Raw genomic sequence first — 14,966 nt, forward strand, 5'->3', positions numbered from 1 at the left:
TTTCTTCAACAGTATAGATAGAGCATAGTCTGAAAGTCAAGGTTAGGGAAGCCAATGATTTACTTCTTCAAATGAAAATTTACTGCTCATGAAAGACACCGATTTAACAGCTCCAGTGAACAAAGTCTTCATTTTACAAATAGGTGTATTGTGTTCCTCAAAAGTGCAGGCGTATTATCTAATCTACCTGTTCTTTTTCTTCCCAATATGCACAGGCTTGTTTTTCAATGATTGAGGATATGGCCCTTTATAAATCATTCAGTTACTTAGTGATTTCTTTATCTCACTGCTAAATTGAAGGTGATATAGTCTCAAGGTAAAAGATACTTAGCCTCCTTTTGCTTTTCTATCAAGTTATTCCTTACTTCTGTTTTATACACACACACTCACACAATATACATACATACACACACACACACACACACACACACACACACATATGTGTGTGTGTAAAATATGTAAATATAAATATATCTGTTTGTCACTTGGTAATTAACTACTTTCTTATATCTGATCATATTAAATTATTTTAGTAGACGCTTATTCCCCCCACTGTGTTTGCAGCCTTAATAGGGTATACCAGTGATGCAAGTGAAGAAAGGAAAATGCCTTCCTCTGAGGCAGCTTGTACTTAATAAGTGTATCTTTATGAGTACAACATTTGGGGGGCCTAATATGGTCTCATTGACTTCAAACCAAAAATTTTAGTTTTTATTAAAAATATTTTAGAAATATTTTTCATTCCAATCACCTTTTTCTTTTACGAACAAGTTTTTCCCATGAAACTTCTATGGACGCTCCTGGTAGAATGAATTCTTACATCCTGATTTGTGTTGTACAATGATTTGTTATTTTTGCTTTATGCTTTAACAATGCAAAAACGTATATATTTAGATGTAGTCTATATCTCATTACTTATCTAATTTTAAAGTTTGCTTTCATTTACCAATGACTGAATGAAGCACTTTCCTCAGTGTCTCACTCTTCACAACTAATATTTGTTGTGTGCGTCTGTGAGCCGGGTTCTAAGCTATGTCTTCTACATGGATTATCTCATTTAATTCTCACAACAATCCTGTAAACTAGGTACTTGTATTGTTGTGATTCTGTGAGTATATTGAAATTGAGAGGCATAAATCAATTTTAGCTGTTTATTTGATATCTCACTTCAATACCAGTATTGAAACTGTTAACAAAAATTCAAGCATTTTGCTTTCTCTTTTTACCTGTCTGAGAAGAAGTTGCAGTGCTTCCTCTAATCAATCGGGAAAACTGAACTAACTTGCTATAGGATATTCAGAAATTAAGAGGCCTGTGGATTTATGGTTGCTAAAACCTGGAGAGCAGTTCTTACAAGACCCTAAACAAGTTTTTCATATAAAGTAGCTTATTTGTCAGGCGATTCTGTGTCATTTCTCACAGGTAATGGAGGAGCTCTTCAAGTCTGCAACAATGATGGTTCTCTCAAGTTGTCCTGAAGATGTTGAACTTTGTCACAAATTTATAGCTCCTGGCCAAAAGGTAATTAGTTTGTGGATAAAGCCTAGTACACTACTCTTTAAATATGTTAATTGCATATAATGAATATAATTACATTTAATAATAAATTTTCTTTTTTTCTTACCAAGGACAGATTAGAACATATGCTAAAAAACAACTTTTTAATGTAAGTAGATATTATATTTTCTCTGAACTTTATTCATACTTTATCATCTTATTTATCACACTGTATTAAATTTTTTTTGTTATATATCTGCTTATTATACTCCCTAGACTCAAGGAATGGCCATGATTTAATTATTTTTATAGCTCTTCTGTCTGGTTCATAGTTGATAATCAATGTTTCATGAATAAATAAAAATGAGTAAATTATAACAAGATAAATGAACATTGTAGTTATTAACTGTATTAATTCAATTCAAGCTAATACTAACTTTAGCAATCAAAACTTAGGTTGATCAAAAAACAAAACTTAAAATTCATACATATAATATCTGCCTCTCAGTTTTTCTGTTTCAGTCTTCTTCTTCTTTACCTTCACTTGCTAAAACCTGATAGTATATTCTAAACTGGGTTATTTTATTTTTTGGCCACTTTTGTTAAACCTAAAAATCTGTGTTTTAGGTATAGCCTATACATTATTGCTTCATTTCCACTATAATTCTGTTCAGGTAGTACTTGATATTGGACTGGTTGTTTATTCCACCAACAAATTAATCAGATAGGCATATAAGACAATGTTCAGTGTATTTACAGCGTGTGTAGGAAGTAAGTTTGATACTCAGAAGAGTAGAAAATTGTTTCTAAAAATAAGTTATCATTCTTCACTTACAGTCTTTAGGTTTAGGAAGGTTTTGTTCTAATAAAGAATTCAACCTGTCCTTGAGGTATGGAATACGGAAAACTTGGCAGATTGACTGAGCTAGGAATTTTGGGTGTCAGCCCAGACCTTCAGGCTGCAAGTTAAAAGTGATGTGTCGTTGAGCCTGAATGAATAGCAAGGCAGCAGAGGTGGGATCAGAAAAGAAGGAAATAGTCAAGAGCCCTGTGATAGAGAAGACTCAAAAGGCAGTGAAGTACAAGTGAAGGCTTTTGAGGTATTTTTCTTTCACTTAAATGTGTATTGAATACTTACTATGTGCCAGATGTTTTTCTAGACTCTAAATACTTAAGGCAGTGAATAAAGCAGATAAAATGCCCTGCCTTCATTGAGCTTACATTTCTGGTGAAGGTAACAGTAATAGCCAAGAAACAAAGTAAGTAAGTAAAACATGTAGTCCATGAGAATAAATAATACTAAGGGGTAAAAAAATCCCAGAGAAGAGAAAGTAGATAAGAAAAGACAAAAGAAGAGTGAGGAGGTAGAAATTTTAGCTAGTATAGCAGGGAAGATCGCACTGAGATGAATTTTGAGTGAAGCTCTAAAGGCAGTAAAAGAACTAGTTATATGGATATGTGAGAAAAGACACTCCAGGAAGAGGGAATAGCAAGTACGAAGGCCCTCGGCTAGATCAGACCTTATGTGTGCAAGTAACAGTGAGGAGTGGATAAGGGGAGAAGATAATAGAAGATAAAGTAAGAAAGAAGGATGGAAGTGAGAAGATCATTTGGGGCCCTGTATGTCACCATGAAGAGTTTGGGTTTTCACTTGGATGTGGTGGGGAAGCCATTGAAGGGTTCTCAGCAGAGGGCTGGCAAGATCTGAACTGGACTTAACAGGATCACTCTTGCCGCTTGTTGAGAATAAGCTGTTGTAGGACAAGAGTGAGAGCAGAAAACCAGTCATCTGGGTGAGAGGAAGTGGTGGTTTGGACCGTGTTTTAATCAGGGTTCTCCAGAGAAACAAGACCAACAAGGTGTATGTATAGAAAGATTTATTTTAAGGAATTAGCTCACCCAATTATGGAGGCTTGGCGAGTTCCAGATCTGATGGTCCAGCAGGCTGGAGATGCAGGGAGAAGCTGCAGTTCAAGTTGAAAGGCACTCTGGAGGCAGAATTCCTTCTTGGGGGAGGCCAGTATTTGTTCTGTTAAGGCCTCCAACTGATTAGATGTGGCCCACCCACATTATGGAGAATAATCTGCTTCACTGTTAAGCTCATTCAAAAAACACCTTTACAGAAATATCTTGACTAATGTCTGATTCAGTATCTAGGTAGCCCAGCCAAGTTGACACATAAAAACTAGGATAGTGGCAATGGAAAGAGAGAGAAGTTGTCCTATTCTGGATATACCAGAGGTGCCCAAAAACTGTATACACATTTTAAGAGATGTTATCTATGTACTACTTTTCAAAGTTGAATTGAATTACGTAGCAGTATGTAGTATGATGTTCACTTAAAAGATGGCGTTAACCAAGTGAATGCTAGCGTCATTCATTGTATTACAATTTTAATAGTTTTTTCCTTTCTTAAAATGTGTATACATATTTTTGGCACCTTTATTTTGAAGAAACAACAAACAGGATTTGCTGAGAGTGAAAAAGAGCGAGAAGAAGAATCAAGGGTCAGTGCTTTAGTTTTATACAACTATAAAAATTGATTTGCCGTATATATACACAATGGAATACTATTCGGCGGTAAGAAAAGGTGAAATAGGATCATTTGTGATAACATGGATGGATCTTGAAATTATAATGCTAAGCAAAATAAGTCAGACAGAAAAAGTAGAGAACCATATGATTTCACTGATTTGTGGTATATAAACCAAAAACAACAAAAGAACAAGACAAACAAATGAGAAACAGAAACTCATAGACACAGACAATAGTTTAGGGGTTACCAGAGGGTAAGGGGGGAGAGGGGTGGTAGATGAGGGTAAAGGGGATCAAATATATGGTGATGGAAGGAGAACTGACTCTAGGTGGTGAACACACAATGGGATTTATAGATGATGTAATACAGAATTGTATACCTGAAATTTATGCAACTTTACTAACAATTGTCACCCCAATAAACTGAAAAAAAATTTAAAAAATAAAAGAATTGAGTTGCCACTAGCTGAAATTGGGAGAGTCATAAGAGTAGCAGGGGGCTGGGAGGAGAGGGGCATGTTATCAAGGTCATCATCATCAGGTATCATGTTACGATCGAGAAGCTTTTCAGACGTCTAGTTGTAGATGTTGGGTAGGCAGTTTGAGTGTACAGATCAGGAATTCACAGGAGAGTTCTGGACACAAGCATATTGATAAAAGTAGTCATTAGGTAGATAAGGAAAGAAGTAATTTGGGCATCCCAAGGAATCTGTGCTGGTGACAGAAAACCAGGGAGAAGATCTTAAGAGAATTTATGTAGCTCCTATCTTATGAATTAGATCTTAGATGGTTGAAAAAATAGCTACCATTTATTGAATGTTTCCTATGTGCCAGACAGTGATAAACTTTATATACATTAGTGATTCATTTTGTCTTCACAACTCTGTAAGTAGTTATTGTTGCCATTTTATAGACGAAGAATCAACTCAAAGAGATTAGCTGAGCAAAAGATAAAATGGGGATTCCGACTCATATTCATCTGATTTCAAAGCTGAGACTTTCAACCACTATACTTTAGGTATTTGAAAGGGCACTGGAATTAATGCGAGAGTAGTTGTAGCTCCCCCACTGTCCTTAAGACTCTTACATATCGCTTAACTGTTGTGCTTTGGAGTCCATGTCTGTAAAATACTGAGGTTGGGAAATGGCCTCGTGGGCTGTGCCATGTCAGTCATTGCCATCACCATCTTCCATGCCACACAGCACAAATCATAGTTGAGGTTTAAATTTATATGTGTGGTTATTTGTTTAGTGTCTGTCACCTCCATGTGGTTAGAGACTTGTTTCTTTTGCTTACTATTATACTCCTGTTGCTTACCACAGTGCCTCTAACAGGAACTCAGTAAATATTTATTGAATAACTGAGTGATTGAATAAATGACATTTGAGTAACCATGAGAGTAAGGGTCTCCTTTACACTAGGTCCTCCCCCTGAGGTTTCCTATTAACTCATATCACCATTTACATTAGACACTGAGTGTAATGATCTGTGATTCAGAGGACCTGGATTCTCATCCTGGCTCTACCACTTATTAGCTATTAATGAATTAATTAATATTTTTCAACAAGTATTTATTGACTACCTACTGTGAGTTAGGCACTGTGCTAGTCATTGAGGATTTGGAAGTGAAAATAAGCATGCATTGGTCCTGTTACGGAATTTAAAATCTAGAGAAAAAGGTGAATCATTCAGTATTTGCATGAATAATTACAACAGTGAACATGATTAATAGTAAATCTTTAACCTTTCTGAACTTCAGTTTTCTCATCTATAAAATGGTAACTTGTCTGTCTTATATTGTTGAAAGGATCAAATTATCATACTGCTTAAGCAGTACGTCAGATGAGATAACTTGGAAACACTGCTGCTACAAAACATATGAAAAAGCTAGTTAAAATATTATGAAATCCTTTTAAATGCATTGTTGAGTTCACTAGAAAGTAAGAGAAGTTCTAGGAGTTAGAAATGAAAAGGGAACTGAACACCAGAGAGGCATACATAAATGACATGATGCTGAGTGTTTTCAAGGAGGAGGTACAGGAGATGGAGAGGGGTTTGCCAGGCTTTGAAACCAGAGTTTTTTGACAGTCATGAGAGGACATGAGAGTCGACCTAAGCAGGATTAGAATCGAGCTATTCCCCCAAATACACACTCGTGCGTGCGCACACACTGTACCATATGACTTGTAGTGTTTTGAATAAATAGACTTCAGTGTATTCTTGACTAGTGACAATTGTTTTATATACAATATTATTTAAAGGATTTGTGTAGTCATTGAATTTAGCCTTTATCAAGCAGAAATAGAATTCAATTATTTTACATTTCCTGTATAGTATTAAAGTTTTTAAAATACAGAGTACTTACCTTTTTATTTGCTCTTCATTTATCTGTGTGAATTTGAGGCAAAGAATGCTAATAATGATCTCTGGCATAGCAGTTTTACTCTTAACAGCTTTAGAATAATCTTCTTTCATCAACAGTAAAAAATTTGAAATATGAATGTATTCAGTTTAATACTGTATCATGCAATTTTACAGTGTCTTCTTTCCTCAAAGCACTTTGGAAATAGTTTCTAGTAAAGAGAAGAAATATTATTCTCTATACATATCAAGAAAAATTAGCAGAGTTGATGAAGGCCATTAAGGATATCCAGTGTCAGGACTGTAATTTGAACTGGAAAGCTGTGCCTTAACTTAAAGTGCAAGCGGTGTAGGGAAAAAGATCCAGAATAACAAGAGATGTTTAGACGTGGGAGCCGTTTTTTCTTAATATACCAGTAACATAATCAATGGCACAAAATCCTTGTGCTTTCCATTTTGATTGCTCTTATATTTCTCAGTGTAATGAGTAGATCATATCAAGTAATGGTGGAATAGAACAATAGACTGTTTAAGCAGAAAAGAACGTTAGGCAATATAGTCCAATCACCTTATTTTTCAAGTGCAAACACTTAATTTTTTAATGTTTATGTAGCACATTACAAAAATTTATAAAATGCTTCCATTAAGGTGAAGTGATTTACGTAGCTAGTAAGTGGTAGTAGAGTCAGATGGAGAACCACGAGCCCATTATCTTTTGTTTTGATTGAACATACGAAACTCCAGGCAGTTTAGGCATTATGTCAGCAGTTAAAAACTTAGACCCTGGAGTCAGCACATCAGCATTCACTACTTACATGAGAGATTTTGGCAAGGTAACTGGTCCTCTTCCAGCTTCAGTTTCCCTTCTGTAAAATGCTCATTTAAAAGGTATTTCTACTACCAACACTGCCACCATTCTTGCCTTAGAAATTACCTGTTATTTAATACTGAATTTTAATTTGAATAGAATTTTCGGGGGCTTTATTTTGTACCATAAGACACAATTCTTCCCAGTTAGTTATTACAAGACCAGTGCTGTAGCGCCTGAGCTATGGAGCCTACCATCCAGTTAGTTATTACAGATGTAAACTTCATTGTTGCCTCAGAGAATAAGTTTGTTAGGTAAATTAGTTTTTAAGCTCAAAGTTCTTCAGAAAGTTTGTAGATTTTTGTTTTTAATCATCAAAAATACTGTTGCAGAAGACCTAGGGAAACTGACATTTTCATGTGTTATTGGTGGACATAAATTGGTGTAATGCTATAAAAGAGGAACAATATCTTTCAAAATATATAAAAACTGCAAATGTAATACCCTTTCGTCCAACAATTCTATTTTTTCATGTGCAAAATTAGTTTATAAGAATCATTTATAACAGCATAAAATAGGTGTATATAGTAATGATTTATAATAGCAAAAGATTGGAAGCAGCTGAAATATCTATCCATCAATAAATGACTGGTTAAACTAATTAGGATATATCCAGAAAAAGCAACATTATGTAATAATTCAAAAAACTGAAGCTTTTCATATACTGATAAGGAAAGATCTGCAATGTATATTATTGAATAAAAAATGATGTGAAAGAGTGTGTATCGTATGCTATGGCCGCCATCTATTAAAAAGGGGAAGATTGCATATTAACATTAGCTTATGGATGAATAAAAACCCTCTGGAAGGATATACAAGAAACCACTAACTGTGATTGTGTGTGAGGGGAGAAACTAGGTAGCTATGGGACAGGGATGTAAGACAGATGTATGCTCTTTTATACATCTTGATTTTTAAAAACTGTATATTTACGTACTCAAACAGTTAAAATAAATCCTTGAGTTGGCTTGCTTTAGGCATGAGCGTTTCTTACTGAGGTAACCAATGACATTTTTCCTAAATAGTCTTAAACAATGCTTAGATATATTAAAAAGCCCTTACCATGGCCTAAAAGAGTTCATAGGATCTGACCTGTGACTACCTTTCCTAGCTAATTTCCTGGCATTCTTCCCCTTGTCAGTATAGTATGGTCACGTTGACCTTTTTGTTCCTTGAATGATCCAAACTCAGGCCTCACTTCAGTCCTTTGTACTCGCTGTTCCTTTTGCCTGGAATATTTCCCACAGATATTTATGTGGCTCAGTTCCTTACTTCATGCAGGTTTCTGTTCAGATGTCACCAATTCAGTTAGGCTTTTCTTGACCTGACCATCTTACCTAAAATAGCACTTCAAATACTCTGTCTTCTTACCTTGCTTTGTTTTTCTTCAGAGCACTGTTAGCTCCCTGCATTATATTATTGCTGTTTGTTTCTCCTTCTCTCTTTATTATATTTAAAACCAATTTCTTTGTGTAATTTTGTATTTAATATTTGTCTCCTACTCTGGGAACTTCATGAAGTCAGGGATTCTATTTTTCTTACCACTATCTCTCTCTCTCTCTCTCTTTCTCTCTCTCTCTCTCTCTCTCTCTCACACACACACACACACACACACACACACACACACACACACACACAGAGGAATATCGGCTCCATGAAGGCAGGAGCTTTGTTTTTATTCACTGTCTCTCCAGTGCCTGGAATAATGCCTAGCACCTAGTAGGTGCTCAGTATGTGTTTGTTGGATGAATGAACGAATGATGACTTTAGGGTCCTGAGAGGCCACATGACTCATCGGTGGGCACGCACATAACGCCCGATGCAAGTCTCCTTCACGTCGCTCTCCCAGCCTCAACATCTTGCACCTTTTGTTACAGCAGAGGCATATAATGAATTCAGAGAAAATCTTTACTTAAGTGACTAGCTCCTCTGTGTACACTGCAGGTAGGTCAGGAGTGCAGTTATTAAATGGCCACTTCTCTTCATGCTGATAGGACTCTCACAGGATTAGATCAACCTTAATTCCTGATTACTCAATCATTTCATACTCATTTATGATCTTGAAGACTGTATAGGAACAGGCCTTTTCTAGTTTTCAAATGAACTTGGTAACAACAGCCCATGTATTGACCTTTCTCTGCTTTTATCCTCTTTCTCCCCAGCATTTCTTACACTGAAGCAATGGAGATCCTCAAGCAGGCATCCCAGAACTTCACCTTCACCCCAGAGGTAATATTTATGTGTGTGTGTGTGTTTGTGTAAAAGTGTTCCCCTCTTGTCCGTATCTTATTATTTAAAGCAATCTTATTTCTCTTACTAGCAGTGTGCAGGACTTGCTCCTCTGCACATTTCCTTTTTTTGATGTTTGCTTAACCTTGTTAAAATATTTAGAATAAAAATGATCTTGAAGAAGAATTATATCATTTGGAATAGCACTGACTAAAGCATTATAAAGAAGTTTCCAAAATTTAAGATGAAAATCCTTAAAAAGAATAGTAACCATAGTCTATTAGTGTAGAAATCAACTAGCTCAGCGTTTCCCAAAGTGTATTCTGAGTGATGTTAGCAGGTGACAGACAAAAGAGGTTCTGGGATCAAGTCCGTTTAAGCAACACGTTAAACAGGTTTCTTTTTCTGTTGAACTTCATACAGCCTTCTAATTTGTGATCTACTATGGAAAACACTGAATTGTTTGTTTTGTTTTTGTAAGAACTCCTTTATTTATTTGGCAAGGAGATAGGTCCTGAGAGGCCACATGATTCATCAGTGGGCATGTACATAATGTCAGAAGCAAGTCTCCTTATTCCTATGCCAGCGCTTTCCTGTAATTAAAGACATTGCCAGACAAGTGGGCATAATAAGATAATGCTCAGAATATAATACCTTTGTCTTCAAACTATTCCTTGCACCAGTCCCATCCCCAGTGAAGTCTGATCGTCTTATAATTGTTCCCTGTGCTTGTTATATTTAAAATCAATTTCTTTGTGTAATTTTGTATTTAATATTTGTCTCCTACTCTGGGAACTTCATGAAGTCAGGGATTCTATTTTTCTTACCACTATATCCAATAGTGAACTATATCCAATACCTGGCACAATACCTGAGATTTAATAGGTGCATTAGTATTTGCTGAATAAATAGATGAACTGTGTTATTAAATATTCATCAAAGAGCGTCTGATATATCAGTTAACTCTTTTATTTAAAAAAAAAATTCACTGAGAACCTCCATCTAGCCAAAGATAGACTCAATATTGGAAATATTATCTTTCATCATTTAATTTCCTGAGACTTAGGAACAGTAACTGTGGAAGAAGCTCTAGGCAATATTAATAAAATCTATGATCTCGAAGTCAGTTTTTATCCACTGTGGAAAGTACGTTTTGTTTTCCTGCAGGTGCTGTTCATCTGCTGAGTGCTGCTCCCTGCGACGGGGGCAGAAAGCACAGTGTTTATCTACGAACTTCAGCTTTCATCTTTCCAGGCCTTTGGATGTTCTTGTTAACATAGACTCTCTCTAGTGATCTGTGTAACCTCAGCAGACAGCTCCACACATCACTGAGCCTCAGGGGGCGGGAGCGGTTGGGAGTGACACAGGTTATTTTCAGGTCCTGCATTGTATGTTTCAGCTCTGGCTTCTTTGATCATTTCTTTTTTCTCACTACAGTGGGGTGATGACCTTCATACTGAACATGAGAAGTACCTGGTGAAGCACTGCGGCAACATACCAGTCTTTGTTATTAATTATCCATTAGCACTCAAGCCTTTCTACATGAGGGATAATGAAGATGGCCCTCAGCACACAGTAAGAAAAGAAACTAAATAAGCGGGGGGTTAGTCATCTCATAGTTTGGGTTTTTCCCTTGGTTTAATTTCATGTATCCTTTGGAATAATTTCTTAAATTCATCACTCTACACCTTCTAAAATGATAAAAGTTTCTTAAAGGCACCTCTAAAAACGTGCTCCCAAAGTAGATCCCAATGTTCTATAAACATACTCCCTCATTTCTATGGCAAAGGTGTCCTTAGTTTAGCAGATGCAACTGGAGGTATGTATGGTTTTGTTTTTTAAATAACTGAAAGGAAGTAGCCTAGAGCACTGTTTCATGATGCCTGGTCTACTCTCAAGTCGAATGCTGGTTAGGGGACTGCAGAGTTGGGGGAATATACTGGCAAGAGGATAGCAATGGCACGAACAGGCACAGGAAGAGCTAGCGTGGCAGAGCAGGAGGTGCAGTACTTTGGTTCGGCTATCAAATAGAAATACTGTGCGGAGGGCTCTGGGGGGACCCAAAAGGTCTGGGCCGATTCTCCTGTCAGTTCTCCTCTGATGACCTCTTCTCCATCTGCTCTATTTAGTCTTTCTTATCCTCTGTTCTTTTATCACCCTTAACTTAAGGTGCTTTTTTATTCTTCTGGTTTTTTTCCTTTTCTTTTTTTGTTTTGTTTGTTTTTTGTCTCTTGTCTCCTTAACAAAATTATCAGTTATATGAAATAAGAATATATTTAACTCCAAATATTTATTGAATAATTATGTACTTAATGTCATTAATTATAAAAGTCTATGATACAAACATTATATTTATCTCAAAAAAGGTCCAAAAACTAAACCTTGCTGTTTGGTGCTTGTTACTTGTCTTTAGAAAAGTACCAGTAGGAAAATGTAGATCAGGGCCCTCCTATAAATAAAATGTCCCCCTCTTAAGTACACAGGGTTATCTCTTTGTGTGTATTTCCTGTTTTATGGTATTGCTAAAACAATGGTGGCCACTGATTACTAGATGCCTATGAGGCAAGCATTACCATCTCATCTCTAAATCCTGAAACAACCTTGCCAAGAAACTTGCTGTTTCTCCCATTTTATAGATGAAAACGGGGGTGCAAAGAGACCCTTTGCATTTCCCAAGGCTACAGAGGTAGTAAGTGACAGAGTTAGTATTCAAACCTGATTGCCTCTGGCTCTGAAGTCTGTGTTCCTTTCCACGCTCTATCACTGCCTCAAAATCACAAATACACAGTGACATTTTAGCCATTGATTTTACTCATCCTCACCTTTCGCACAGCATTATCCAAATCCAGTGAGCAACACAATTGATTTACGACTCTTATTTTTCTTTTCCCTACCAATCCTCTAATATAATTGGTTTTGAGAAATGAATTGGCCAACAGGTTGGCAGCAAAAAATAAGTGAGACTGGGGCATAGGTTACTGAATCCTAAATAATTTAGTATTCAGCCTACATCTCAAGACAGAGGACTATGTCTGTTTCTCTTGGCTTTCTAAATTACTCCACCCAATTTCACTCCCACCTCCCCTGCCCCCCACACACCTTGTATTCTTCTCATGTAATTTCTGTAGTTTGAGCACTTCTCATTCATTCAGTTTTGCCCTTCTTACATACTCCCAGGTGAGGCTTTCCTTTTCTGTAAAAAAATTTCCTGGTTTACAAGGTCACCTTGAGCCTTCCTTTTCTGGATTTCTATAACACTTAAAGAATTAGTAAAACTGGTAGCCTTGTGTCTATTTCTTGTAGTCTCTGTATAAGTTTTGGTTTCTCAAACAAAACTCTTAACTTACTCAGGGTAGTGAATGAATTTTCTGTACCTACCATGGCACCTGCCACTCATCCCTCATTCCCTCTAATGTGACTTCCATCTTTATCATACCACTGAAGTCGCTCTCTTTTTTTTTTTTTTTTTAATTTATCGGGGTGACAATTGTTAGTTAAATTACATAGATTTCAGGTGTACAATTCTGTATTACATCATCTATAAATCCCATTGTGTGTTCACCACCCAGAGTCAGTTCTCCTTCCATCACCATATATTCGATCCCCCTTACCCTCATCTCCCACCCCCCACCCTCCACCCCCCTTACCCTCTGGTAACCACTAAACTATTGTCTGTGTCTACGAGTTTCTGTTTCTCCTTTGTTTGTCTTGTTCTTTTTGAAGTCGCTCTCTTAGGGTCAGTAATACTTGTTATTTTATTAAATCCAACAGACTTTTTTTTTAAACAGGCTTGATTCACTTTATTTTTCTTGTGCAAAATTATGTGGTGGCCACAGATGGAGCCTGGGTCCTCTGCACAGAAACTCTGGCATGGGTCTTTACAAGATGGTCACTAAATTCCTGATAGGGAGACTTGGTGAACACAGTCTCTTTCCAGAGGCCCAGGGTGAGATAGGTATAGGTCTTAGAGATGGCATCAAAGGTGGCCTGGGCGAAGTTGCCCAGGGTGGCAGTGCAGCCCCTGGCTGAGGTGTAGCCGTCGTCATAGGGGCCATCAGCAGCAGCTTCTTGGGCACAGGAGCTGAGACAATACCCGTGCCCCTGGTGGGGGAGAGGGAATGAGGCGCACCAGCATAGAGCCACAGCGGCTGGTCACCTTTCAGTAGACAGTGGGGCTTGCCGATCTTGTTCCCCCAGTAGCCTTGCCCCTGCACAGGGACGATGGAGAGCTTGGCCAGGATGATGGCTTCGCGGAGGACAGTGGCGCTTAACACCCAAACCCACGTGTCCTTTGTAGTCCCCGATGGTGACAAATACCTTGCACCAGGGCCTGTGGCCAGCACAGTACTGGCATTATCTTCAAAACCTCATCCCTGAGGGATGCCTCCAGGAAAAAAAATCAATGATCTCAGATTCCTTGATGGGCAGGGAGAAGAGACAGATCTCCTCCGGGAACTTGATCTTCCTGTCCTTGAGCAGGCTGCCCAGCGTGGTGAGGGGGATCCACTCCTTGTGGTCAGCCTTGCCTCCACGCGCTCCGCAGCCCTGGCCCAACCATGAGCCTGAGCCTGACCTCTGCCCCAGACGCCGCGGCCTCCCATTCCAGGTTCTCCAGGGCCCTGCCGCAGCGCTGGCGTCGTTTCCCGTTTGGCGTTACCTCGGAGTCCAACAGACCTTTGAGTCTTCGTTTTACTTCACCTCAGCATTATTCAGCGCTATTCATTACTTTCTTATTATTAAAATTTCCTCCTCCCTTGGCTTCTGTGACATCTCCCAGTTTTCCTCCTTACTCAGTCCATTATTCTTTCTCAGTTTCCTACATAAGTTCTTCCTCTTCTACTAACCCATTAGATGTTGGAATTTCTCTAGGCTCCATCCTAGGTCTTCTTTTCTCTTCCCATGTGAGTTCATCTGTACCCACATTTCTCTGTTTGTTTTCCAGACGCCTCAGAAATGTATATCTCTCATGCAGACTTCTCTGAGCGCTGGACTCATCTCACTGCCATTTCCATATCCCAAGGGCATCTCTAACTTAACATGTCCACAACTGACCCCGGGAATTATTTCTCCTCTTCTCAGCTCCTCCCACCAAATTTAATCTTTCAGTATTCTCTGTTCATCTAATTGTACAAGCCAGGTAACTGAGCCGTTTTTGAAACCTTTGTTTCTCTTACTTCCCATATGCAAGTTGTTACTAAGCTCCGTCATTTTTTTTCTTCTAAATATATCTCACATCCATCCACTGCTCTTCATTTCCACTTTTACGTTTTTTACATTAAGATGCCATCATCTCTTGCCTGGATTACTTCAGTAACCAAGTAATGCGCCTTCCTGTGTCTGTTCTTTCTTCCTCTGGATCAGTACCCCCCATTTTAGCATGAGCTTGTAGAAAATGTAAATCTCATCTGTTATCTCCCTTCTTAAAGCCACTCAGTGGCCTCCCACTGTTGTTAAGCTAAAAGTTAAAATCCTTTG

General features: G+C 37.9%; 1 protein-coding gene and 1 pseudogene across 2 annotated transcripts in view; one reads left to right on the forward strand and one right to left on the reverse strand.

Moving 5' to 3' along the window:
* NARS2 (asparaginyl-tRNA synthetase 2, mitochondrial) overlaps positions 1-14,966 on the forward strand; it is a 130,701-nt gene that overhangs the window by 101,252 nt on the left and 14,483 nt on the right. The window contains exons 8-11 of one of the 2 annotated variants that reach the window (XM_019726379.2): positions 1,423-1,521; positions 1,629-1,666; positions 9,425-9,491; positions 10,929-11,066. In XM_019726379.2, coding sequence (XP_019581938.2) covers positions 1,423-1,521; positions 1,629-1,666; positions 9,425-9,491; positions 10,929-11,066 — 342 coding nt within the window. The remainder of the gene's footprint in view (positions 1-1,422; positions 1,522-1,628; positions 1,667-9,424; positions 9,492-10,928; positions 11,067-14,966) is intronic. The other variant, XM_074335705.1, reaches the window with a different exon arrangement.
* Positions 13,311-14,367, reverse strand: LOC141572491 (small ribosomal subunit protein uS5 pseudogene; annotated as a pseudogene).

This window comes from Rhinolophus sinicus, linkage group LG06 (genome assembly GCF_036562045.2).
Source record: "Rhinolophus sinicus isolate RSC01 linkage group LG06, ASM3656204v1, whole genome shotgun sequence".
Classification (NCBI taxonomy): domain Eukaryota; kingdom Metazoa; phylum Chordata; class Mammalia; order Chiroptera; family Rhinolophidae; genus Rhinolophus; species Rhinolophus sinicus.